At 44.1% G+C, this 27,920-nt stretch overlaps 1 protein-coding gene across 4 annotated transcripts in view; it reads right to left on the bottom strand.

Annotated features, from left to right (window-relative positions):
• The window catches only part of DAAM2 (dishevelled associated activator of morphogenesis 2), a 216,448-nt gene that overhangs the window by 133,172 nt on the left and 55,356 nt on the right, over nucleotides 1-27,920 (bottom strand). For all 4 annotated transcript variants that reach the window (XR_012222650.1, XM_073556296.1, XM_073556294.1 and 1 more), the window contains exon 3: nucleotides 3,198-3,287. Coding sequence is in view for 3 of the 4 variants with exons in the window: in XM_073556296.1 (XP_073412397.1) it covers nucleotides 3,198-3,287 (90 nt within the window). In the remaining variant the exon portion in view is untranslated. The remainder of the gene's footprint in view (nucleotides 1-3,197; nucleotides 3,288-27,920) is intronic.

The following is a 27,920-nucleotide window of genomic DNA, read 5'->3' as shown; positions in this document are numbered from 1 at the left end:
GTTGGGATGTGCTGCTCAGGCTTTTCTGTTTGTAGCAAACTCATGTGACACGTGCACTCCCATCCCCAATCCCATCAGATTCAGGCTGTGTGCCCACGTTGCGTTTTTTTTAAGCGTTTCCGCAGCGCTTTTAGACAAGCGTTTCTGCTGCGGAAACACTTAAGAAAAGCATCCAATGTAATATAATGGAAAACGCACATGTTGTGCTAATGGTGCGTTTTTTTCCGCTGCGGAAACGCTAAGCAGAAAAAAACGCAGCATGTTCATTAATTTTGCGGAAACTATAAGGTACGCATTGACGCTGCAGTTGGGCTCATCTACATTCGCCAATTTATGTGCTAAGTATCTTGTAAATTGCCACTAGCGTAAGGCAGCTGCTGCCAAGCCACCCCATACATACAGTTGTGGCCAAAAGTATTGACACCCCTGCAATTCTGTCAGATAATACTCAGTTTCTCCCTGAAAATGATTGCAAACACAAATTCTTTGTTATTATTATCTTCATTTAATTTGTCTTAAATGAAAAAACACAAAAAGAATTGTCCTAAAGCCAAATTGGATATAATTCCACACCAAACATAAAAAAAGAGGGTGGACAAAAGTATTGGCACTGTTCGAAAAATCATGTGATGCTTCTCTAATTTGTGTAATTACCAGCACCTGTAACTTACCTGTGGCACCTAACAGGTGTTGGCAATAACTAAATCACACTTGCAGCCAGTTGACATGGATTAAAGTTGACTCAACCTCTGTCCTGTGTCCTTGTGTGTACCACATTGAGCATGGAGAAAAGAAAGAAGACCAAAGAACTGTCTGAGGACTTGAGAAACCAAATTGTGAGGAAGCATGAGCAATCTCAAGGCTACAAGTCCATCTCCAAAGACCTGAATGTTCCTGTGTCTACCGTGCGCAGTGTCATCAAGAAGTGTAAAGCCCTTGGCACTGTGGCTAACCTCCCTAGATGTGGACGGAAAAGAAAAATTGGCAAGAGATTTCAATGCAAGATTGTGCGGATGTTGGATAAAGAACCTCGACTAACATGCAAACAAGTTCAAGCTGCCCTGCAGTCCGAGGGTACAACAGTGTCAACCCGTACTATCCGTCGGCATCTGAATGAAAAGGGACTGTATGGTAGGAGACCCAGGAAGACCCCACTTCTTACCCCGAGACATAAAAAAGCCAGGCTGGAGTTTGCCAAAACTTACCTGAAAAAGCCTAAAACGTTTTGGAAGAATGTCCTCTGTTCAGATGGGACAAAAGTAGAGCTTTTTGGGCAAAGGCATCAACATAGAGTTTACAGGAGAAAAAAAGAGGCACTCAAAGAAAAAAACACGCTCCCTATAGTCAAACATGGCGGAGGTTCCCTGATGTTTTGGGGTTTCTTTGCTGCCTCTGGCACTGGACTGCTTGACTGTGTGCATGGCATTATGAAGTCAGAAGACTACCAACAAATTTTGCAGCATAATGTAGGACCCAGTGTGAGAAAGCTGGGTCTCCCTCAGAGGTCATGGGTCTTCCAGCAGGACAATGACCCAAAACACAGTTCAAAAAGCACTAGAAAATGGTTTGAGAGAAAGCACTGGAGACTTCTAAGGCTGGTTTCACACTTGCATTTTTTTGCGCTGTATTTTAGCGCTAAAAAACGCATGCGCTTTTTTTCCCCTATATTTTGCATGGGATGCGCTTATGTGCGCATACACATGCGTTTGTATGCGTTTTTACGCGCATGCGTTTTTTTGTGGTGTGCGATCGGGCGCACAAAATGCATCCTGTTGCATTTTTTGGGCGTCCAACTTGCCTCAAAAAAACGCATGCGCGCGCAATGCGTTTTTTTACAGCAATACACCCATTATAAGTCTATGGGTGCGCATATGTGCGCATTGGCATGCTCATGTATGCGGTTTTTTGCGCATGCGTTTTTTTGTTGACCATTGGTTAGACAATGGAAATTAGGGGTTTGGGTTAGAGTTAGGGTTAGTTAAGGGGGTTTAGGGTTAGGGTTAGTATGGTTTGGTTAAGGGTTAGGGTTAGTTAGGGTTTAGGATTTGGGTTAGGGTTAGTAGGGTTTGGTTAAGGGTTAGGGTTAGTAAAGTCATGGTTTGGGTTAGTGTGAGGGGCCAACTAATGTTGGAAAAAACGCAAACGCGGTAAAAACGCACTAAAAACGCACACAAATGCATAAAAACGCTGCGTCTTTTTCATGCATGCTCATAAAAATGCTTGAAAAACACCCAGCAGTTGTATGGGTTTGTATGCGTTTTTTCCATGCGTTTTTTTGCGGGAAAAACGCGCTGCAAAACAAAGCAAGTGTGAAAGTAGCCTAAGGCGTCCAGCAATGAGTCCAGACCTGAATCCCATAGAACACCTGTGGAGAGATCTAAAAATGGCAGTTTGGAGAAGGCACCCTTCTAATATCAGGGACCTGGAGCAGTTTGCCAAAGAAGAATGGTCTAAAATTCCAGCAGAGCATTGTAAGAAACTCATTGATGGTTACTGGAAGCGGTTGGTCGCAGTTATTTTGGCTAAAGGTTGTGCAACCAAGTATTAGGCTGAGGGTGCCAATACTTTTGTCTGGACCATTTTTGGAGTTTTGTGTGAAATGATCAATGTTTTGCTTTTTGCTTCATTCTCTTTTGTGTTTTTTCATTTAAGACAAATTAAATGAAGATAATAATACCAAAGAATTTGTGATTGCAATCATTTTCAGGAAGAAACTGAGTATTATCTGACAGAATTGCAGGGGTGTCAATACTTTTGGCCACAGCTGTAGGGTGTTGCCCTGTGCTAAATGACCCCCTTTTTGCGCCATATGAGCATTTGCTCTTTATTCAATATTGCCTGCATCATGTTTCATTGTAATTCATAGTATACACAGTTGCAGAGGTGTTTGGTGTTTATGCCCATATTTCATGTGTGACCATCTGGTGTGTATAATTTTCCCTGCCCCTACCATTGCACCTTACCTATTTTTTACTATTTGTATTTAATAAAGTGTTTATAAGGGACCCTATGACTGTTTTTCAATCTTTCTTAAATTGCCACTAGCGTCAGGCAGCTGCTGCCAAGCTGCACCATACATACAACAGGATGCACTGATGGTCGTGCGCGACTCTCAGACATCAGCGAGTCCTGGTCACATCAGTGGGAGCTCATGCGAAGGGGCAACTCGATGATGATGGCACAGTCAGGGGACCCACCTTTTTCTTGCTGCAGTATATTTGCCACTTCTTCTCTGGGGGGAGGGCAAACATGGCCTCCCTGTTCTTGTCTGTGAGGTCCAACTCATCCTGTCAATCAAAAAGAAAACAGAATCAACGATGCAGCCCCCAATAAGGATTAAAAGCATGAAAAAGAATAAGTGTATGTGCACACGATGCGGATTCGTGTGCGGAATCTGCTATTTTTGACGGAATCCGCAGGTCCAAATCCGCACGTTTTACCTGCAGATTCCTAGAGGATTTAGTACAGATTCGGTGCGGATTTACACATGTGGATTCCTATAATGGAATGGGTGTAAAAACGCTGTGGAATTTGCATGCTGCGGATATTTCTGCCTCGTGTGCATTGTGGTTTTCATTTCCCACAGATTTACACTGTACTGTAAATCACTAGGAAATCTCCAGCGGATCCGCAGCAAACCAGCAACGTCTGCACATACACTTATTTCTTGACGGCAGCAAATCCCCAAAGTTTTCTTAGTTCTGGAAAAAATAGATGTCAACTTAAAGGAGTTCTCCAATAATATACAAATTCCTCAGCCCCGAACCAATCGTGACCTCGCCTGCTCCTACAGCTGATGCCTTGTAACAATGTATCAGTGCAAGAAATGCTGAGATAAATGATATCATATGGCTGACAAGTCTATCGGGACCCCATTGTGCTCTGATATCCGTCCGGACAGTGGGCTGGAGCGGTGATATCGGGGGATATCGTCCTGCGCAGGGTCCTAGCCGCGGACACATGTACAGTCGTCCCAGGCCCTCGCTGCAGCTTGCTGACTATCTAGTGAACAGTAAAGAGATTTTTTGCATGATGGGGAATAAAGCTACGGCTCAGCGAGCGAACATATGGAAATGCTTAAAAGATGGATTCCCAAATTTAAAGGGTAGACAAGTGAAACAACATCCATACCCTTGTTACATAGGATTACTGGCCCAGAGTGAGATTCCAGATCTAAAATAAGCCAAGGAATGCTGTCTGAGGTCAGGGAACTTGTACAAGAGGAATGGAGGGGGGCGCAGAGCTCCGAAGAAGACCACGACCTAGGGATGTTTGCATGTATGCAGCTCCGAAAAATGCTTGTACACAAGAGGGGAGAAATGCGGAGCAAAGGGTGTATTCCAGAAGTGGCAGCTCTGCGCTGCCCGAGGACGGAAAGCAGCCGGTATCTGTACATGTATGACCGGTCACCAGCCGGTATCTGTATATGTACATGTATGACCGGTCACCAGCCAGTGTCTGTATATGCACATGTATGACCGGTCACCAGCCGGTATCTGTATATGTACATGTATAATCCGGTCATCAGCCGGTATCTGTATATGTACATGTATGACCGGTCACCAGCCGGTATCTGTATATGTACATGTATGACCGGTCACCAGCCAGTGTCTGTATATGTGCATGTATGACCGGTCACCAGCCGGTATCTGTATATGTACATGTATAATCCGGTCACCAGCCAGTGTCTGTATATGCACATGTATGACCGGTCACCAGCCGGTATCTGTATATGTACATGTATAATCCGGTCACCAGCCAGTGTCTGTATATGTACATGTATGATCCGGTCACCAGCCGGTATCTGTATATGTACAGGTATGACCGGTAACCAGCCACTATCTGTATATGTACATGTATGACCGGTCACCAGCCACTATCTGTATATGTACATGTATGACCGGTCACCAGCCACTATCTGTATGTACATGTATGATCCGGTCACCAGCCGGTATCTGTATATGTACAGGTATGACCGGTAACCAGCCACTATCTGTATATGTACATGTATGACCCGGTCACCAGCCACTATCTGTATATGTACATGTATGACCCGGTCACCAGCCACTATCTGTATATGTACATGTATGACCGGTCACCAGCCACTATCTGTATGTACATGTATGATCCGGTCAGCAGCCGGTATCTGTATATGTGCATGTATGACCAGTCACCAGCTGGTATCTGTATATGTACATGCATGACCGGTCACCCGCCGGTATCTGTATATGTGCATGTATGACCGGTCACCCGCCGGTATCTGTATATGTGCATGTATGACCGGTCACCAGCCAGTGTCTGTAATATGTACATGTATGACCAGTCACCAGCTGGTATCTGTATATGTACATGTATGACCGGTCATCAGCCGGTGTCTATATATGTACATGTATGACCGGTCACCAGCCGGTGTCTGTATATGTACATGTATGACCGGTCACCCGCCGGTATCTGTATATGTGCATGTATGACCGGTCACCCGCCGGTATCTGTATATGTACATGTATGACCCGGTCACCAGCCGGTGTCTGTATATGTACATGTATGACCGGTCACCAGCCGGTATCTGTATATGTACATGTATGACCGGTCATCAGCAGGTATCTGTATATGTACATGTATAATCCGGTCACCAGCCGGTATCTGTATATGTACATGTATGACCGGTCATCAGCAGGTATCTGTATATGTACATGTATAATCCGGTCACCAGCCAGTATTTGTATATGTACAGGTATGACCGGTCACCAGTTGGTATATGTATATGTATGACCGGTCACCGGCCGGTATCTGTATATGTACATGTATGATCAGGACACCAACCAGTATCTGTGGTGCATGGCGGATGTTGGGAGACAGATGAATAGAAGGCACCAAATTCTGAGGAGAATTTAGAAAGAGGGAATAGGGGATTGTTAGATTAGTGAAGTAAGAGGATAGGCTTGTCTACAGAGTTATATTTTTAAAGCACACTTTACAACATGGGGGCTAGGTGTTAGCAGGATTATTTGGGGTAGTGCATTCAAGAAAACTGTTGCAGCACGAGAGAAGTCTTGAAGGCGAATTGTGGGGTTCGGATGGAAAAAGGATGTTAGTCTTAGATCGGCTGCAGAGTGGAGAGCACAAGTAGAGTGATAGACAGAGACGAGGAGAGGATGGGTGGTACATAATCATGGAGAGGACAGGTGGGGTGGGAGACAGATGAGAAGATGTAGGGTGGTACATAATCATGGAGACAACAGTTAGGGTGGGAGATAGAGAGGAGGAGATGTAGGGTGGTACATAATTATGGAGACGACGGGTAGGGTGGGAGACAGAGAGGAGGAGATGTAGGGTGGTACATAATCATGGAGACGACGGGTTGGGTGAGAGACAGAGAGGAGGAGATGTAGGGTGGTACATAATCATGGAGAGGACGAGTAGGGTGGGAGACAGAGATGAGGAGATGTAGGGTGGTACATAATCATGGAGAGGACAAGTAGGGTGGGAGACAGAGATGAGAAGATGTAGGGTGGTACATAATCATGGAGACGATGGGTTGGATGGGAGACAGAGAGAAGGAGATGTAGGGTGGTACATAATCATGGAGACGACGGGTTGGGTGGGAGACAGAGAGGAGGAGATGTAGGGTGGTACATAATCATGGAGACGACGGGTTGGATGGGAGACAGAGAGAAGGAGATGTAGGGTGGTATATAATCATGGAGACGACGGGTTGGGTGAGAGACAGAGAGGAGGAGATGTAGGGTGGTACATAATCATGGAGAGGACGAGTAGGGTGGGGAACAGAGAGGAAGAGATGTAGGGTGGTACATAATCATGGAGACGACGGGTTGGATGGGAGACAGAGAGAAGGAGATGTAGGGTGGTATATAATCATGGAGACGACGGGTTGGATGGGAGACAGAGAGAAGGAGATGTAGGGTGGTACATAATCATGGAGAGGACGAGTAGGGTGGGGAACAGAGAGGAAGAGATGTAGGGTGGTACATAATCATGGAGACGACGGGTAGTGTGGGAGACAGAGAGGAGGAGATGTAGGGTGGTACATAATCATGAAGAGGACAGGTAGTGTGGGAGACAGATGAGGAGATGTAGGGTGGTACATAATCATGGAGAGGACAGGTAGTGTGGGAGACAGAGATGAGATGATGTAGGGTGGTACATAATCATGGAGAGGACGAGTAGGGTGGGAGACAGAGATGAGGAGATGTAGGGTGGTACATAATCATGGAGACGACAGTTAGTGTGGGGAACAGAGAGGAAGAGATGTAGGGTGGTACATAATCATGGAGACGACGGGTAGTGTGGGAGACAGAGAGGAGGAGATGTAGGGTGGTACATAATCATGAAGAGGACAGGTAGTGTGGGAGACAGATGAGGAGCTGTAGGGTGGTACATAATCATGAAGAGGACAGGTAGTGTGGGAGACAGAGATGAGGAGATGTAGGGTGGTACATAATCATGGAGAGAACAGGTAGGGTGGGAGATAGAGAGGAGGAGATATAGGATAGTACATAATCATGGAGAGGATGGGTAGGGTCGGAGACAGTTGTAGGGTGGTACATAATCATGGAAATGACGGTTAGGGTCGGAGACAGAGATGAGGGTGAAGATTTAGGGTCATGCAAGACCATGGAACATTTTGTGGGTGTTAGTGATAAGTTTCTATTGAACTCTATACAAAATGGACACCAGGTCCCCATGTGAGACTGGTGGGATAATGATTTGTGGACTGCAAATATGTTGGTGCTGAATAAAAAAAAAAATCCAGAAAACATAAAGCAAAGCAATTACAGACTTTTCCACACTTTGGCCCCGCTGACACGTGTGAGTCTTGCGTAGGTATTCCATCAGCTTTATATCCACTATAGCCTATGGCCCCATTCACACATCCTTATTTTTTGGAGATAAATGGCCTACAAAAGAAGACCAGTGACAAGTCTGAGTAGGTCACATTCACACATGTCAATGAGTGGATACTTTACAAAACATGGACCTGTGATTTCCTCCAAACACTTCATGAAGCCCTGAGCAGGTTGTTAGTAGTAATTTCTTCATACACAGCGTCTAGACAAGAGCGGCACTCAGGATTCTGCTTTCTTGCAGTATTGAAATATCTTCGGTTTGGCGCAGACATTGACCACAGCGATCCATGCCAAGAGTGCGTACAGGGCTCCACCAGAACTAATGTGCTGCAAAACCTCATATACAAGCGCTCAAATTCACAGAGCTCCTCACGAGTACACGTCACTAACGAGAAAAATAAATTACCTGGTTAATGAGCAAAAAAAGCACTGTTATTCTGCCCCCTAAATACTGCCGCTACAAGAAGATTGCACAAGAAAATAACTACTATAATACTGCGTCCTATGTATAACAATATATCTACTATAATACTGCCCCCTATATACAAGAATATAACTACTATAATACTGCCCCCTATATACAAGAATATAACTACTATAACACTGTCCCCTATATACAAGAATATAACTACTATAATACTGTCCCCTATGTACAAGAATATAACTACTATAATACTGCTCCTATGTACAAGAATATAACTACTATAATACTGCTCCTATGTACAAGAATATAACTACTATAATACTGCTCCTATGTACAAGAATATAACTACTATAATACTGCTCCCTATGTACAAGAATATAACTACTATAATACTGCTCCTATGTACAAGAATATAACTACTATAATACTGCTCCTATGAACAAGAATATAACTACTATAATACTGTCCCCTATGTACAAGAATATAAGTACTATAATACTGCTCCTATGTACAAGAATATAACTACTATAATACTGCTCCTATGTACAAGAATATAACTACTATAATACTGTCCCCTATGTACAAGAATATAAGTACTATAATACTGCTCCTATGTACAAGAATATAACTACTATAATACTGCTCCTATGTACAAGAATATAACTACTAAAATACTGCCCCTATGTACAAGAATATAACTACTAAAATACTGCCCCTATGTACAAGAATATAACTACTATAATACTGCCCCTATATACAAGAATATAACTACTATAATACTGCCCCTATGTACAAGAATATAACTACTATAATACTGCCCCTATATACAAGAATATAACTACCATAATACTGCCCCTATGTACAAGAATATAACTACTATAATACTGCCCCCTATATACAAGAATATAACTACTATAATACTGCCCCTATGTGCAAGAATATATCTACTATAATACTGCCCCCTATGTACAGGAATATAACTACTATAATACTGCCCCTATGTACAAGAATATAACTACTATAATACTGCCCCCTATATACAAGAATATAACTACTATAATACTGCCCCTATGTGCAAGAATATATCTACTATAATACTGCCCCCTATGTACAGGAATATAACTACTATAATACTGCCCCTATGTACAAGAATATAACTACTATAATACTGCCCCCTATGTACAAGAATATAACTACTATAATACTGCCCCCTATATACAAGAATATAACTACTATAATACTGCCCCTATGTACAAGAATATAACTACTATAATACTGCCCCTATGTACAAGAATATAACTACTATAATACTGCCCCCTATGTACAAGAATATAACTACTATAATACTGCTCCTATGTACAAGAATATAACTACTATAATACTGCCCCTATGTACAAGAATATAACTACTATAATACTGCCCGTATGTACAAGAATATAACTACTATAATACTGCCCCCTATGTACAAGAATATAACTACTATAATACTGCTCCTATGTACAAGAATATAACTACTATAATACTGCTCCTATGTACAGGAATATAACTACTATAATACTGCTCCTATATACAAGAATATAACTACTATAATACTGCTCCTATGTACAAGAATATAACTACTATAATACTGCCCGTATGTACAAGAATATTACTATAATACTGCCCCTATGTACAAGAATATAACTACTATAATACTGCTCCTATGTACAAGAATATCACTACTATAATACTGCCCCCTATGTACAAGAATATAATTACTATAATACTGCCCCTATGTAAAAGAATATAAATACTATAATACTGCCCCTATGTACAAGAATATATCTACTATAATACTGCCCCCTATATACAAGAATATAACTAAACTACTATAATACTGCCCCCTATGTACAAGAATATAACTACTATAATACTGCCCCCTATGTACAAGAATATAGCTACTATAATACTGCGTCCTATGTATAACAATATATCTACTATAATACTACCCCTATGTACAAGGATATAACTACCATAATACTGCCCCTATATACAAGAATATAACTACTATAATACTGCTCCTATGTACAAGAATATAACTACTATAATACTGCCCCCTATGTACAGGAATATAACTACTATAATACTGCCCCCTATGTGCAAGAATATATCTACTATAATACTGCCCCCTATATACAAGAATATAACTACTATAATACTGCCCCCTATGTACAAGAATATAACTACTATAATACTGCTCCTATGTACAAGAATATAACTACTATAATACTGCCCCTATATACAAGAATATATCTACTATAATACTGCCCCTATGTACAGGAATATAACTACTATAATACTACCCCTATGTACAAGAATATAACTACTATAACACTGCCCCCTATGTACAAGAATATAGCTACTATAATACTGCTCCTATGTACAAGAATATAAATACTATAATACTGCCCCTATGTACAAGAATATATCTACTATAATACTGCTCCTATGTACAAGAATATAACTACTATAATACTGCCCCTATATACAAGAATACAACTACTATAATACTGCTCCTATGTACAGTACAAGAATATAAGTACTATAATACTGCCCCTATGTACAGGAATATAACTACTATAATACTGATCCTATATACAAGAATATAACTACTATAATACTGCTCCTATGTACAAGAATATAACTACTATAATACTGTCCCTATGTACAAGAATATAACTACTATAATACTGCCCGTATGTACAAGAATATAACTACTATATTACTGCCCCTATGTACAAGAATATAACTACTATAATACTGCTCCTATATACAAGAATATAACTACTATAATACTGCCCCTATGTACAGGAATATAACTACTATAATACTGCTCCTATATACAAGAATACAACTACTATAATACTGCTCCTATGTACAGTACAAGAATATAAGTACTATAATACTGCCCCAATGTACAGGAATATAACTACTATAATACTGCTTCTATATACAAGAATATAACTACTATAATACTGCCCCTATGTACAGGAATATAACTACTATAACACTGCTCCTATATACAAGAATATAACTACTATAATACTGCCCCTATGTACAAGAATATAACTACTATAATACTGTTCTCTATGTAAAAGAATATAACTACTATAATACTGCCCCTATGTTCAAGAATATAACTACTATAATACTGCTCCTATGTACAAGAATATAACTATTATAATACTGCCCCTATGTACAGGAATATAACTACTATAATACTGCCCCTATGTACAAGAATATAACTACTATAATACTGCTCCTATGTACAGGAACATAACTACTATAATACTGCTCCTATATACAAGAATATAACTACTATAATACTGCTCCTATGTACAGTACAAGAATATAAGTACTATAATACTGCCCCTATGTACAAGAATATAACTACTATAATACTGCCCCTATGTTCAAGAATCTAACTACTATAATACTGCCCCTATGTACAAGAATATAACTACTATAATACTGCTCCTATGTACAAGAATATAACTACTATAATACTGCCCCTATGTACAGGAATATAACTACTATAACACTGCTCCTATATACAAGAATATAACTACTATAATACTGCCCCTATGTACAAGAATATAACTACTATAATACTGTTCTCTATGTACAAGAATATAACTACTATAATACTGCCCCTATGTTCAAGAATATAACTACTATAATACTGCTCCTATGTACAAGAATATAACTATTATAATACTGCCCCTATGTACAGGAATATAACTACTATAATACTGCCCCTATGTACAAGAATATAACTACTATAATACTGCTCCTATGTACAGGAACATAACTACTATAATACTGCTCCTATATACAAGAATATAACTACTATAATACTGCTCCTATGTACAGTACAAGAATATAAGTACTATAATACTGCCCCTATGTACAAGAATATAACTACTATAATACTGCCCCTATGTTCAAGAATCTAACTACTATAATACTGCCCCTATGTACAAGAATATAACTACTATAATACTGCCCCTATGTACAAGAATATAACTACTATAATACTGCCCCTATGTACAAGAATATAACTACTATAATACTGCCCCTATGTACAAGAATATAACTACTATAATACTGCCCCTATGTACAAGAATATAGCTACTATAATACTGCTCCTATGTACAAGAATATAACTACTATAATACTGCCCCTATGTACAAGAATATAACTACTATAATACTGCCCCTATGTACAAGAATATAACTACTATAATACTGCCCCTATGTACAAGAATATAACTACTATAATACTGCTCCTATGTACAAGAATATAACTACTATAATACTGCCCCTATATACAAGAATATATCTACTATAATCCTGCCCTCTGTGTACTATATGTTGGGATATATCGGTGTGATGTGTATGGCGGCATTAGCCTTGAGAACATGCTGCTCTTTGCGGACTTCTCTCACTCCAGTGGAGCAGATCTCCCGCACTCCCCCTCCATCCTGTACGCTGAGTCCTGGCATAAGTCTCCTCTGTTCGGGGTTCATCAGTCCAGGGCTTTGACAGTATGAATTTGTCATCTCTGCATCTTTAAGAAAGAGAATAAAACCATAATCCGCTCGTCAGATTGGGGCAGCGGGAGAAATTAGAGCAAAGCCTTGGAAAAGCGTCAACTAACTGTGTGGCGTGATTTTAAGACAACATTAATCTACGCTTCATTTCTTGGTCATTTGTCGCTGGCGCTCATTTCCCGCAGCCGGGCAGAGAACGCAGCCAAGTCCCAGGAAAATGGACCAAGGAGCTGAGATACTATGTCAGCAGTTTGTAGGATTATTTATAGGACCATCCTTGCCTGAGCTGTGACGGTACATAATAAATAGACAGGGCCTTGATGATTCTTATCGGGCCGCCTATATCTCTGTTCATCCTGAGCCTCCTGTTTCATAACAGAATTCAACAACTGCCGTAGAAAGGGACTCATCTGTGGAAAGGATTTAGAAAAATTAGGAAAGAAGAGTTCACCAGCTTCTTCCAGTGATTATGGTCTATTACTGCTTGAATAAAACCTTTGATGAGTGCGGCACGGAAAAAGATCACCCTTTCGGATATGCGCACACAACCTCTTTTTCTATCAGATGTTTTTTTAAACTAATGAAGAAACAGACGGAGCTGGAGCGCGCCGTCTGACATCCTCACTTCCGGTCTCGCGGCCGATGCTGGGGTCCCGTCAGGTGCACGCGTGTGCCTATGGTCCTGGAGGACCCTTAACTGGAAGTCCTCCGGCGTGCATTCCCTATATCAGGCAGCCTCTTCCTGCAGGCTGCGCCTGATTATCGTTTTGCTTCCTTGCTAGGCCAGCTTGGTGCCTGCATGGTCGCTCTCTGTACTCAGGTCCACTACCTTGTACTCTGGCGTGCTTCCTAGTACGTGCTCTCCACTGTCTTGGACCAAGGCGTGCTTCCTAACACACGCTCTGCACTATCCTGTACCCAGCGTGCCCCCGTGTACACGCTCTGCGCTATCCTGTACCCAGCGTGCCCCCGTGTACACGCTCTGCGCTATCCTGCACCCAGCGTGCCCCCGTGTACACGCTCTGCGCTATCCTGTACCCAGCGTGCCCCCGTGTACACGCTCTGCGCTATCCTGTACCCAGCGTGCCACCGTGTACACGCTCTGCGCTATCCTGTACCCAGCGTGCCACCGTGTACACGCTCTGCGCTATCCTGCACCCAGCGTGCCCCCGTGTACACGCTCTGCGCTATCCTGTACCCAGCGTGCCCCCGTGTACACGCTCTACGCTATCCTGCACCCAGCGTGCCCCCGTGTACACGCTCTACGCTATCCTGTACCCAGCGTGCCCCCGTGTACACGCTCTGCACTATCCTGTACCCAGCGTGCCCCCGTGTACACGCTCTGCGCTATCCTGTACCCAGCGTGCCCCCGTGTACACGCTCTGCGCTATCCTGTACCCAGCGTGCCCCCGTGTACACGCTCTGCGCCATCCTGTACCCAGCGTGCCCCCGTGTACACGCTCTGCGCCATCCTGTACCCAGCGTGCCCCCGTGTACACGCTCTGCGCCATCCTGTACCCAGCGTGCCCCCGTGTACACGTTCTGCCCTATCCTGTACCCAGCGTGCCCCCGTGTACATGCTCTACGCCCTCCTGTACCCAGCGTGCCCCGTGTACACGCTCTGCACTATTCTGTACACAGCGTGCCCCCGTGTACACGCTCTACACTATCCTGTACACAGCGTGCCCCTGTGTACACGCTCTACGCCCTTCTGTACCCAGCGTGCCCCCGTGTACACGCTCTACGCCATCCTGTACCCAGCGTGCCCCCGTGTACACGCTCTACGCCCTCCTGTACCCAGCGTGCCCCCGTGAACACGCTCTACGCCCGCCTGTACCCAGCGTGCCCCCGTGAACACGCTCTACGCCTGCCTGTACCCAGCGTGCCCCCGTGTACACGCTCTGCCCTATCCTGTACCCAGCGTGCCCCCGTGTACACGCTCTACGCCCTCCTGTACCCAGCGTGCCCCCGTGTACACGCTCTACGCCCTCCTGTACCCAGCGTGCCCCCGTGTACACGCTCTACGCCCTCCTGTACCCAGCGTGCCCCCGTGTACACGCTCTACGCCCTCCTGTGCCCCCGTGTACACGCTCTGCGCCCTCCTGTGCCCCCGTGTACACGCTCTGCGCCCTCCTGTACCCAGCGTGCCCCCGTGTACACGCTCTACGCCCTCCTGTACCCAGCGTGCCCCCGTGTACACGCTCTACGCCCTCCTGTACCCAGCGTGCCCCCGTGTACACGCTCTACGCCCTCCTGTACCCAGCGTGCCCCCGTGTACACGCTCTACGCCCTCCTGTACCCAGCGTGCCCCCGTGTACACGCTCTACGCCCTCCTGTACCCAGCGTGCCCCCGTGTACACGCTCTACGCCCTCCTGTACCCAGCGTGCCCCCGTGTACACGCTCTACGCCCTCCTGTACCCAGCGTGCCCCCGTGTACACGCTCTACGCCCTCCTGTACCCAGCGTGCCCCGTGTACACGCTCTGCGCCCTCCTGTACCCTGCTTGCCCCCATCTTCACCCTGCTAGACACGGTCTCTCGCGCCTCCTTCGAGCCGTCCGCCTGGCTCCAGCAGTCGTGGGACTTTACCCCCCTGGCTCTGCCCCTAACGCTCCCTGTATAGGGGGTGGTCCTCACTAGGTCAGCTCACCCAGGGTGGGTTGCCATCATGGCCCAGGAGTCGTTATACTTTCTCGTGCACATTCTGGAGCAGAACCTGCCTGAAGAAGAGGAGGCTGATGAGGAAGGACGAGGCCGAGGGAGGGATTTTTAGGATTTTGCTCTTAAGCAGCTCTAAAGAATTCATCGCTTGACATCAAGGATGAAAATATCCAGAGAATTAACGGATTCCGGCCAAACGAGAAACCACAAGCGTTCACCTCCGCGATCCCAGAGCTGAAATCTTCACATAGTTTCCAAGATGCAAGATCCCAAATTATTCTACTCATCTGTTTATTTGGGAAACAACGTTCCCAGGCAACAAGGCCGGGGCGGAGGTGCAGCATCCTGTCACAGAGCTCCAGCCATGGAAAGAGGTCAGCGCTGCGCGACGTGTCAGCGACTCCCTGCCACCGCCATCATCTTCACCACCTCAGGGCAGGATGAGACGAGGCGCTAATCTGGATCATGATCAGCTCCCAACATATGTAATCCCCATCACCATCCTAGTGTGTCAGTCTTTACTGCAGTTCTAGCATTCTCTTCACGAATCAGCAAGCTCAGGATGAACAACGATTAAACTCGCACAGAAGCGCCTGAGAGCAGCTATTGCTTGCAGTCGTGTGCAGCAGACATGAGCGCTGCCCTTAGCGCCAACACGGTGGATTGCTCCTTTATGGGTCTCGCTTGTGCTGCTGCCCTGGCTCCAGACCTCGCCTTCCCCTTGTGGTGTCTCAGGGGGATCTTTACTGTCAGAGACCATCAGTCCTACAGCTGAATGGGAAATAAGGTGTGAGAAAGGTTAATAGGAAACTGCAGAGCTTACACTGCACGACCGCCTCATCCTGCCCGACACCGCGCAACGGGACTACAGAAGTCTGTGAAGAGGAGGTTCTGTTTCTTATGCAAAAGTAATTTGCAGACTCTGCCCTGCCAAAATACACAGGCGTCCGTCCACCCCACTGGTGACATCCTGCCCGTGACACGAAGAACGGCCGCTGCATAATCTAGAGTACAGCAAGAGTGACTCAGGATCAGTAATGTATGTACACAGTGACTGCACCAGCAGAATAGTGAGTGCAGCTCTGGAGTATAATACAGGATGTAACTCAGGATCAGTAATGTAATTTATGTACACAGTGACTGCACCAGCAGAATAGTGAGTGCAGCTCTGGAGTATAATACAGGAGGTAACTCAGGATCAGTAATGTAATGTATGAACACAGTGACTGCACCAGCAGAATAGTGAGTGCAGCTCTGGAGTATAATACAGGAGGTAACTCAGGATCAGTAATGTAATGTATGCACACAGTGACTGCACCAGCAGAATAGTGAGTGCTGCTCTGGGTTATAATACAGGATGTAACTCAGGATCAGTAATGTAATGTATGCACACAGTGACTGCACCAGCAGAATAGTGAGTGCAGCTCTGGAGTATAATACAGGAGGTAACTCAGGATCAGTAATGTAATGTATGTACACAGTGACTGCAGCAGCAGAATAGTGAGTGCAGCTCTGGGGTATAATACAGGATGTAACTCAGGATCAGTAATGTATGCACACAGTGACTGCACCAGCAGAATAGTGAGTGCTGCTCTGGGGTATAATACAGGATGTAACTCATGATCAGTAATGTAATGTATGTACACAGTGACTGCAGCAGCAGAATAGTGAGTGCAGCTCTGGGGTATAATACAGGATGTAACTCAGGATCAGTAATGTATGCACACAGTGACTGCACCAGCAAAATAGTGAGTGCAGCTCTGGGGTATAATACAGGATGTAACTCAGGATCAGTAATGTAATGTATGCACACAGTGACTGCACCAGCAGAATAGTGAGTGCAGCTCTGGGGTATAATACAGGATGTAACTCAGGATCAGTAATGTAATGTATGTACACAGTGACTGCACCAGCAGAATAGTGAGTGCAGCTCTGGAGTATAATACAGGATGTAACTCAGGGTCAGTAATGTAATGTATGTACACAGTGACTGCACCAGCAGAATAGTGAGTGCAGCTCTGGGGTATAATACAAGATGTAACTCAGGATCAGTAATGTAATGTATGTACACAGTGACTGCACCAGCAGAATAGTGAGTGCAGCTCTGGAGTATAATACAGGATGTAACTCAGGATCAGTAATGTATGTACACAGTGACTGCACCAGCAGAATAGTGAGTGCAGCTCTGGGGTATAATACAGGATGTAACTCAGGATCAGTAATGTATGTACACAGTGACTGCTCCAGCAGAATAGTGAGTGCAGCTCTGGAGTATAATACAGGAGGTAACTCAGGATCAGCAATGTATATACACACTGACTGCACCAGCAGAATAGTGAGTGCAGCTCTGGAGTATAATACAGGATGTAACTCAGGATCAGTAATGTAATGTATGTACACAGTGACTGCACCAGCAGAATAGTGAGTGCAGCTCTGAGGTATAATACAGGATGTAACCCAAGATCAGTAATGTAATGTATATACACAGTGACTGCACCAGCAGAATAGTGAGTGCAGCTCTGGGGTATAATACAGGAGGTAACTCGGGATCAGTAATGTAATGTATGTACACAGTGACTGCACCAGCAGAATAGTGAGTGCAGCTCTGGGGTATAATACAGGAGGTAACTCAGGATCAGTAATGTAATGTATGGTATGTATACAGTGACTCAATTGTTTATGTAGATTATGTACAGTATATAGTCAGATCTCTTCATTTCACAAGGGGATGAGGACAGGTGTTTGGAGAACTTTAGTGACATCATTGTGGTTTCTCCCTCCACTGAACATTATACATCGGGGACACCTGCCATTCTCTATGACCCCTTTGTTCTCTGGTCACCCTGGGATATAATGCTGCCATGTGTCAGTTTTGGGGGCCGCGTTACTCCTTGCTGCTGATGAGGGTAAGAAAACAGCAGAAGATCTCCACGTGCCTCCGGTTCTTATTCCAGCAATCTGTGCAGATTCTTTCCCCGGGGATTTTAGTACAAAGTTTCTGTTTTTGAGTGTCACCCAATGAAAATATTTGCCAGTCCCCATGTTTGAGAGCCACGTTCGCCGCTGCCCCAGATTGATGCATTTTTAATACTGAGAAAAATCAGCACTGGATTCATTTTTCTGTTATTCTAATGATTACACTGCACATTTCAAAGTGTCAGACTTAGCAGAGTGGCCCAAATAAGCAAGGAGAACATTAAAAGAAAATAACCGAGCCGTGTGGCCCGATTTCTGCGCTAATGAAATTAACCCCTTCCTGCAAGATCGCAGTAATTTTTGGGATAAGAAAATAAAAGTGAAAAAAATGTTTCCCGTCTGACAGGAGCTTTTCTCGTATGTAAATATTTTCTTGTTGTGATAACATGGCAGATTTCTTCTAGAAACAGCGCCACATCTGTCCATGGGTCGAGTTTGGTATAGCGGCTTGACTCCATTAAGGTGAATGGGACTGAGCTGCAATGCCAGACAGAACCTGTGGATAGGAGGGGCGTTTTTTTTTTTTTTCAATAATGTTATACTCTTTCATATATAAGCGGGCTCTGCAACAACACGAGTTTCTCTTTAAGATGTGATCTTGCTATTTTGTATCCTAGCCCCTCTGTAAATAGGCGCAGGGCACTGATCCTGCAGCTACTATATTTCTGGGGCATTGGCCCTCAAACCTCACAGTTGTCCACAAGGTTTAGTAATTCTGGTATCTTTTTGCTTTCATCATCCTCCATTATCAGAACATGTGAAAGTCTTCTCCTGAGCTGCACCCTCCTTCCAGGACCTCTGACCCACCAGTAAATAATCTCTCCTATCACAATAGGTCTCCATTGGTTTTTTTTCTGTTACATAAAGCTTTGCTGATGATTTCTTCTTGCTCTCACTGAAGGCAAATATTGTAAAGTTCCTTCATCTGGAGGCTGCAGTTCCCTCGTCTGATACATTTCACAGCTGAAGGTTTGTTATGGAATTGTATCCAGTCTACACAATGTTTACAAACATCAGTGGCACAAATATCTCTTCTGAGAGTTTGTGACAATGTTCATGGACAATGTATGAGGTCCAGGCTCCTCCGCTCACAGACTACTTTCGAAAAATGGATAGTTCATAAATAATTGTATCTACTGCGAGAAATGTAAAGGCAGCACAGATTACTGCCCTCTGGATGTAAAGTGCATCGGACAGATAAAAATGACTATTCCACCTCATGTCGCCTCCAGCTCAAAAATATATCCAGAATCCGTCCTTTCCTCAACCCTCAATCTACTAAAATGCTTGTGCATGCCCTCATCATCTCCCGTCTCGACTACTGCAACATCCTTTTCTGTGGCCTCCCTGCTAACATCCTCGCACCCCTCCAGTCCATCCTTAACTCTGCCACCCGACTAATTCATCTCTCTCCTCGCTACTCCTCCGCTTCTCCCCTCTGCAAATCTCTTCACTGGCTCCCATTCCCTCAGCGTATCCAGTTCAAATTACTAATACTGACCTACAAGGCCATCTACTACCTGTCTCCGCCATATGTCTCTGAACTAATCTCCCGATACCTTCCTTCACATAATCTCCGGTCCTCCCAAGACCTCCTACTCTCCTCCACACTTATTCGCTCCTCACCCTACCGCTTCCAAGACTTCTCCCGAATATCCCCCATCCTCTGGAATTCCCTGCTCCAACAAGTCCAACTATCAACCACACTCGGATCCTTCAGATGGAACCTGAAAACCCATCTCTTCAGGAAAGCCTACAGCCTGCAATGATCCCCTCACCACTACTGGAGCTACCGCCTCACCATCACTGGAGCTGCTGCAACCCCCCAACCTACTGTCTCCTTCCCCACCATCTTGTAGCATGTAAGCCCGAAAGGGCAGGGTCCTCTCTCCTTTGTATCAGTCTGTGATTGTTAGTTTACTGTCAGTGATATCTGTAATTTGTATGTAACCCCTTCTCATGGACAGCACCATGGAACCAATGGCGCTATATGAATAATAATTCAAACCAAGCACCGCACCATGCAGGTAGCATAGCTTCAATAAAAGGTCACGCTTTTATTGTTCAAATCCAGATATTGTTCCTCATTGAAATATGGTAATGAGGTGCCAGCTGCACCCTGGGCGCGGCCGAGTGCTTCCATGCACCTATCCATTTACTTCTTTTCCATTTTGGACACAAATGTAACAAACACTCAGCTGTGAGAAGTAAACAATAACTACAGATTATTATCCATTGGCTGCAAATAAATAATACACAGCTCAGGCAAAAATTAAGAGACCACTGCAAAATGTTCAGTTTGTCTGATTATTCTCTTTATATTTTGGAGTAAAATGTAAATTGCTCTTTTATTCTATAAACTTCTGACATGTCTCCGAATGTCCAAGCAATAAATTTTGTATTTATTTTCAGAAAATGAGAAATGTTCAAAAGAACAAAAAAGTGTACTGCTTGCAGACCTCACATAATGCTAATAAAACGAGTTCATGATCATTTAGAAACAACAATACTAATGTTTTACCTCAGGAAGAGTTCATAGATCAATATTCTGTGGAATCCCCATGATTGTTAACCCCAGCTTTCCTGCGTCTTGGCTGCTTTCCTCCAGTCTCTCACACGGCTTCTGGGTGACCTTATGCCGCTCCTGGTACACACATGTCAGCAGTTCTTCTTTGTGTGATGGATTGTGACTCTCCATCTTCCTCTTGATTACATTCCAGAGGTTTTCAGTGGGGTTCAGGTCTGGAGATTGGGCGGCCATGACAGGGATTTGATGTGGTGATCCTTCATCCACACATTGATGACCTAGCTGTGTGGCATGGCGCATTGTCCTCAGAGTTGGGGAACATTGCCTGAGCAGAAGGAATCAGCTGTTTTTCCAGGATAACCTTGTATGCGACTTGATTCATACGTCCTTCACAAAGATTATCCTGCCCAATTCCAGCCTTGCTGAAGCATCCCCAGATCATTACCGATCCTCCACCAAATTTCACAGTGGGTGCAAGACACTGTGGCTTGTACGCTTCTCCAGGTCTCCGTCTAACCATTAGATGACCAGGTGTTGGGCAAAGCTGAAAATTAGACTCATCAGGGAAGATTACCTTACTCCAGTCCTCTATGGTCCAATCCTTATGGTCTTTGGCAATCTTCAGCCTGGCTCTGCTTTGATTCTCATTGATGAAAGGCTTTTTTCTAGCTTTACATGACTTGAGCCCTGCTTCCAGGAGACTGTTACGAGCTGTTCTTGCCGTGCTCTTCACCCCAGCTGCCATTTGCCATTACTTTTGTAGGTCACTTGATGTCATCCTGCGGTTGCTGAGTGACATTCAAATAAGATGACGGTCATCCCGGTCAGTGGAGAGTCGTTTTCGCCCTCTGCCGGTCTGTAGCTTTGTTGTCCCCAATGTCTGCTTCTTGACCTTGTTGTAATTGACTACCGTCTTAGAAATTTTAAGGATGGAGGCAACATGACGCTCACTGTATCCCTCTGCTAGTAAAGCCAGAATTGAGCCCTTCTTTTCCTCACTCAAGACTTTTCTTTTCATCTCCTTTGGCATGGTTAAAAGTTATTTTTTCATTCCTATTACTTTTGGGATATTACCAGCACTTGTTTTGCCATCCAGCTTGTCCTATTGCAGGAGGATTGTGAACACCACAGCAGGGTTTCTTATACTTTCCTTCATTACATAAGATTTGGTTTAGGTGATCACCTAAACAGAAGCACATTAAGTAGAATGAGGTGGACTCTGGTTGGAATGGCTGTCAGACATGGAGAGAAGCAGATTTTTATAAAACTGTGCAGTGGGCTCTTCATTTTTGCCAGAGCTGGATGTTGCCATTCACTGACAAAAAGCAGAGATGTGATGAAACACAGAAACATCCTGGGGCAAATTTAGTAAGGCAAATTATCTGAGCTCCAAGAAAGTGGATTACATGCCGCCTCATAACAAATTCATCTGGTTTTAGAAGCATTTTCTGCTTCAGCAGATATGATCAGAACGGGACATGGCTTCCTGAGGAGGGATGTGGCTTGGTGAAAAGTGGTGTGGATACAATGTGCCAGTATATGGCAAATATTGGCTCAAAGTAAACTGACGGAACGGAGGAATAAAGAGAAGTGTCCGAAATGTCTACAAATCCCCCAACATCAGGCAGAAAGTTTTAGAATTTTTCAAAACAATTTATTACGTGATTATTTCCATCATATGTTATTGATCCTTTTGTGAGAGTTACACGGCCCCTCCATGTTTTTCCCAGCAGAGGCCATGCTAAAGTCATATTATAGTTACCCCTCGTCCCCTACTTTAACACCTGCTCCCCCATTGTTTTCGTAGGCTGCTCCTCATTACATTTTACCTTCTTATATTATGAATGAAATATGGCGAGTCAGGCCAATAAATGACACAAAAACAGGAGTGTGCCGGCAGAGCTGACGCTCAACTCTCATTAAGATGCTTATTAAAGAGGTAAGTGACTTGTGGCCACAAAATCACCTCTCCGGCTCGCACCCCTGAACAATGACATTGCCTTCATTCTAATTGGCATCAGCTTTTTTTATGCCCGGCACATACGGAATTAATGGAGCTGTAATTTCTATGCGCGATCACTGCTATGTCTAGACGCAGAAATATAAATTATGAATCATTGTCACTAGATGTATGGATTTATTCATATAGAAATGTACAAACGGCTAATAACTCCCAGCTGTACGGGGAACGCAGAAATCTACAAATCACTGTAAGAGCAAGACACTAAGGAGACATTGTATACACAGTCACCCCGACCTAACACACTGGAGAGAGCTTACATTTCTGATCCTACGTAAGATGCAGTATTATCTTCCAGAGCTGCACTCACTATTCTGCTGGTGCAGTCACTGTGTACATACATTACATTACATTACTGATCCTGAGTTACCTCCTGTATTATACTCCAGAGCTGCACTCACTATTCTGCTGGTGCAGTCACTGTGTACATACATTACATTACATTACTGATCCCGAGTTACATCCTGTATTATACCCCAGAGCTGCACTCACTATTATGCTGGTGCAGTCACTGTGTACATATAGTACATTACTGATCCTGAGTTACATCCTGTATTATACCCCAGAGCTGCACTCACTATTCTGCTGGTGCAGTCACTGTGTACATATAGTACATTACTGATCCTGAATTACATCCTGTATTATACCCCAGAGCTGCACTCACTATTATGCTGGTGCAGTCACTGTGTACATATAGTACATTACTGATCCTGAGTTACATCCTGTATTATACCCCAGAGCTGCACTCACTATTCTGCTGGTGCAGTCACTGTGTACATACATTACATTACTGATCCCGAGTTACATCCTGTATTATACCCCAGAGCTGCACTCACTATTCTGCTTGTGCAGTCACTGTGTACATATAGTACATTACTGATCCTGAATTACATCCTGTATTATACCCCAGAGCTGCACTCACTATTATGCTGGTGCAGTCACTGTGTACATATAGTACATTACTGATCCTGAGTTACATCCTGTATTATACCCCAGAGCTGCACTCACTATTATGCTGGTGTAGTCACTGTGTACATACATTACATTACATTACTGATCCTGAGTTACCTCCTGTATTATACCCCATAGCTGCATTCACTATTCTGCTGGTGCAGTCACTGTGTACATACATTACATTACTGATCCTGAGTTACCTCCTGTATTATACCCCAGAGCTGCACTCACTATTCTGCTGGTGCAGTCAGTGTGTACATACATTACATTACTGATCCTGAGTAACATCCTGTATTATACTCCAGAGCTGCACTCACTATTCTGCTGGTGCAGTCACTGTGTACATACATTACTGATCCTGAGTTACATCCTGTATTATACCCCATAGCTGCATTCACTATTCTGCTGGTGCAGTCAGTGTGTACATACATTACATTACTGATCCTGAGTAACATCCTGTATTATACTCCAGAGCTGCACTCACTATTCTGCTGGTGCAGTCACTGTGTACATACATTACTGATCCTGAGTTACATCCTGTATTATACTCCAGAGCTGCACTCACTATTCTGCTGGTGCAGTCACTGTGTACATACATTACTGATCCTGAGTTACATCATGTATTATACTCCAGAGCTGCACTCACTATTCTGCTTGTGCAGTCACTGTGTACATACATTACATTACTGATCCTGAATTACATCCTGTATTAAACCCCAGAGCTGCACTCACTATTCTGCTGGTGCAGTCACTGTGTACATACATTACTGATCCTGAGTTACATCCTGTATTATACCCCATAGCTGCATTCACTATTCTGCTGGTGCAGTCAGTGTGTACATACATTACATTACTGATCCTGAGTAACATCCTGTATTATACTCCAGAGCTGCACTCACTATTCTGCTGGTGCAGTCACTGTGTACATACATTACTGATCCTGAGTTACATCCTGTATTATACTCCAGAGCTGCACTCACTATTCTGCTGGTGCAGTCACTGTGTACATACATTACTGATCCTGAGTTACATCATGTATTATACTCCAGAGCTGCACTCACTATTCTGCTTGTGCAGTCACTGTGTACATACATTACATTACTGATCCTGAATTACATCCTGTATTAAACCCCAGAGCTGCACTCACTATTCTGCTGGTGCAGTCACTGTGTACATACATTACTGATCCTGAGTTACATCCTGTATTATACCCCAGAGCTGCACTCACTATTCTGCTGGTGCAGTCACTGTGTACATTCATTACATTACTGATCCTGAGTTACCTCCTGTATTATACCCCATAGCTGCATTCACTATTCTGCTGGTGCAGTCACTGTGTACATACATTACATTACTGATCCTGAGTTACCTCCTGTATTATACCCCATAGCTGCATTCACTATTCTGCTGGTGCAGTCAGTGTGTACATACATTACATTACTGATCCTGAGTAACATCCTGTATTATACTCCAGAGCTGCACTCACTATTCTGCTGGTGCAGTCACTGTGTACATACATTACTGATCCTGAGTTACATCCTGTATTATACCCCATAGCTGCATTCACTATTCTGCTGGTGCAGTCACTGTGTACATACATTACATTACTGATCCTGAGTTACCTCCTGTATTATACCCCATAGCTGCATTCACTATTCTGCTGGTGCAGTCAGTGTGTACATACATTACATTACTGATCCTGAGTTACATCCTGTATTATACTCCATAGCTGCACTCACTATTCTGCTGGTGCAGTCACTGTGTACATACATTACTGATCCTGAGTTACGTCCTGTATTATACTCCAGAGCTGCACTCACTATTCTGCTGGTGCAGTCACTGTGTACATACATTACATTACTGATCCTGAGTAACATCCCTGTATTATACTCCAGAGCTGCACTCACTATTCTGCTGGTGCAGTCAGTGTGTACATACATTACATTACTGATCCTGAGTAACATCCCTGTATTATACTCCAGAGCTGCACTCACTATTCTGCTGGTGCAGTCACTGTGTACATACATTACATTACTGATCCTGAGTTACATCCTGTATTATACTCCAGAGCTGCACTCACTATTCTGCTGGTGCAGTCAGTGTGTACATACATAACATTACTGATCCTGAGTTACGTCCTGTATTATACTCCAGAGCTGCACTCACTATTCTGCTGGTGCAGTCACTGTGTACATACATTACTGATCCTGAGTTACGTCCTGTATTATACCCCAGAGCTGCACTCACTATTCTGCTGGTGCAGTCACTGTGTACATACATTACATTACTGATCCTGAGCTACATCCTGTATTATACTCCAGAGCTGCACTCACTAAGGCCGGTTTCACACGTCTTGATATTTCTGGCACTGGAGATGTCAGTATCTGAGTGTAATTCTTGCTGCACACATGTGGCAACCATGTGCCGCATCAGTACCACACACACGGGCGCCAGGGAAGCAGCGGTTCAGTTAGCCCTGTTCCCGGGCGCTGAATACAACTCTCATCATTCTCTCCTGCTCGCGTTGATCACCGGCAGAGCAGGGGAGAATGATGAGAGACATCTTCAGCACCCGGCGCTCGGGAACAGGGCTAACTGTACTGCTGCTTCTTAGGCACCGGGATGTGTCACATGGATGACAGCCCAGTGTTTCATCCTTTGCCACGTGTACGAGACATTTTGCAGCCAGTGCTGCCACTAAAAAACTTAAAAAACTTAAGTAAAGTTAGCGCTGCCCGTGCTGACACATCACATCCTGGACACGCGGCCACAGATGCCGCCCCGCAGTCACTTATGATTTATTCACACTGCAGGGCTGGGAATCTTGGGCATGAGAGCCGCAGAGAACTACTGCGCATGCCCAAGAAAATATAGTACAGCGCAGGCGCCATGATTTTAAAAGAACGCTGAAGAGTCGGAGCCAAGAGTAAGGAAGAAATGAGTGATGGATGTGATGCGTGTGTGTCAGAGGGGGAAAGACCTGCCCCCCGGTCAAACTTCAGGTATTTTTGACCAATTTTAAAAACGCTTATTTCTGCGGTGGAAGGGACGCTAAATAAAAGAGCCACCTTGACAGAATGCAGCATTAGTGCTGCACAAGGTGGCTCTTTTACTTGAAAACGCCGGGGGGGGGGGGGGGGTGACAGGTTCTCTTTAAATGTGTGTCTCAGGTATGTGTGAAAATTATCACCACCCGCCCTGGACACACCAACATCTGAAAGAGCCTTAAAGGGTAGTAAAATGTTACAATTTTGCAATGTTTTTGGTGACATGGTGGCAAAGCTGAAAGTAGCAGGATATAGTTGGAATCCGGCGTAATGCTCCAGTCACTCGCAGTGATGCTCCTTCTAGACCGGTCGTCTGCCTTTGACACAGTTGACCACTGGCTCCTACTACAGATCCTCTCTTCCTTTGGTGTCAAAGACCTCGCCCTACCCTGGATCTCCTCATACCTCTCCAACCACATATTCAGCGTCTTCCACTCCCACACCACCTCCTCATCCCACCCTCTCTCTGTTGGTCTCCTAGGACCCCTTTTCTTCACAGTCTATACCCTTGGCCTGGGACAACTCAAAGTCCCATGGATTCCACTACCACCTTTATGCTGATGACACTCAGATCTACCTCTCTGGCCCAGACGTCACCTCTCTGCTGTGCAGAATCCTGGAGTGTCTGTCAGCCATATCCTCTTATTTCTCCTCTCGCTTCCTCAAACTCAGTGTGGACAAATCTGAACTAATTATCTTTCCTTCATCTCATATACCTTCCTTATCTGACCTATCTATCACAATAAATGAAATCACACTTTCCACTGTACCAGAAATCCGCTGCCTCGGAGTAACCCTTGACTCTGCCCTGTCCTTCAAACCGCACATCCAAGCTTTCGCCACCTCCTGTCAT

This window comes from Dendrobates tinctorius, unplaced genomic scaffold, assembly GCF_039654945.1.
Source record: "Dendrobates tinctorius isolate UK_male_01 unplaced genomic scaffold, ASM3965494v1 ptg000232l, whole genome shotgun sequence".
In the NCBI taxonomy this organism is placed as follows: domain Eukaryota; kingdom Metazoa; phylum Chordata; class Amphibia; order Anura; family Dendrobatidae; genus Dendrobates; species Dendrobates tinctorius.
This window is presented reverse-complemented; position numbering and strand designations above follow the sequence as displayed.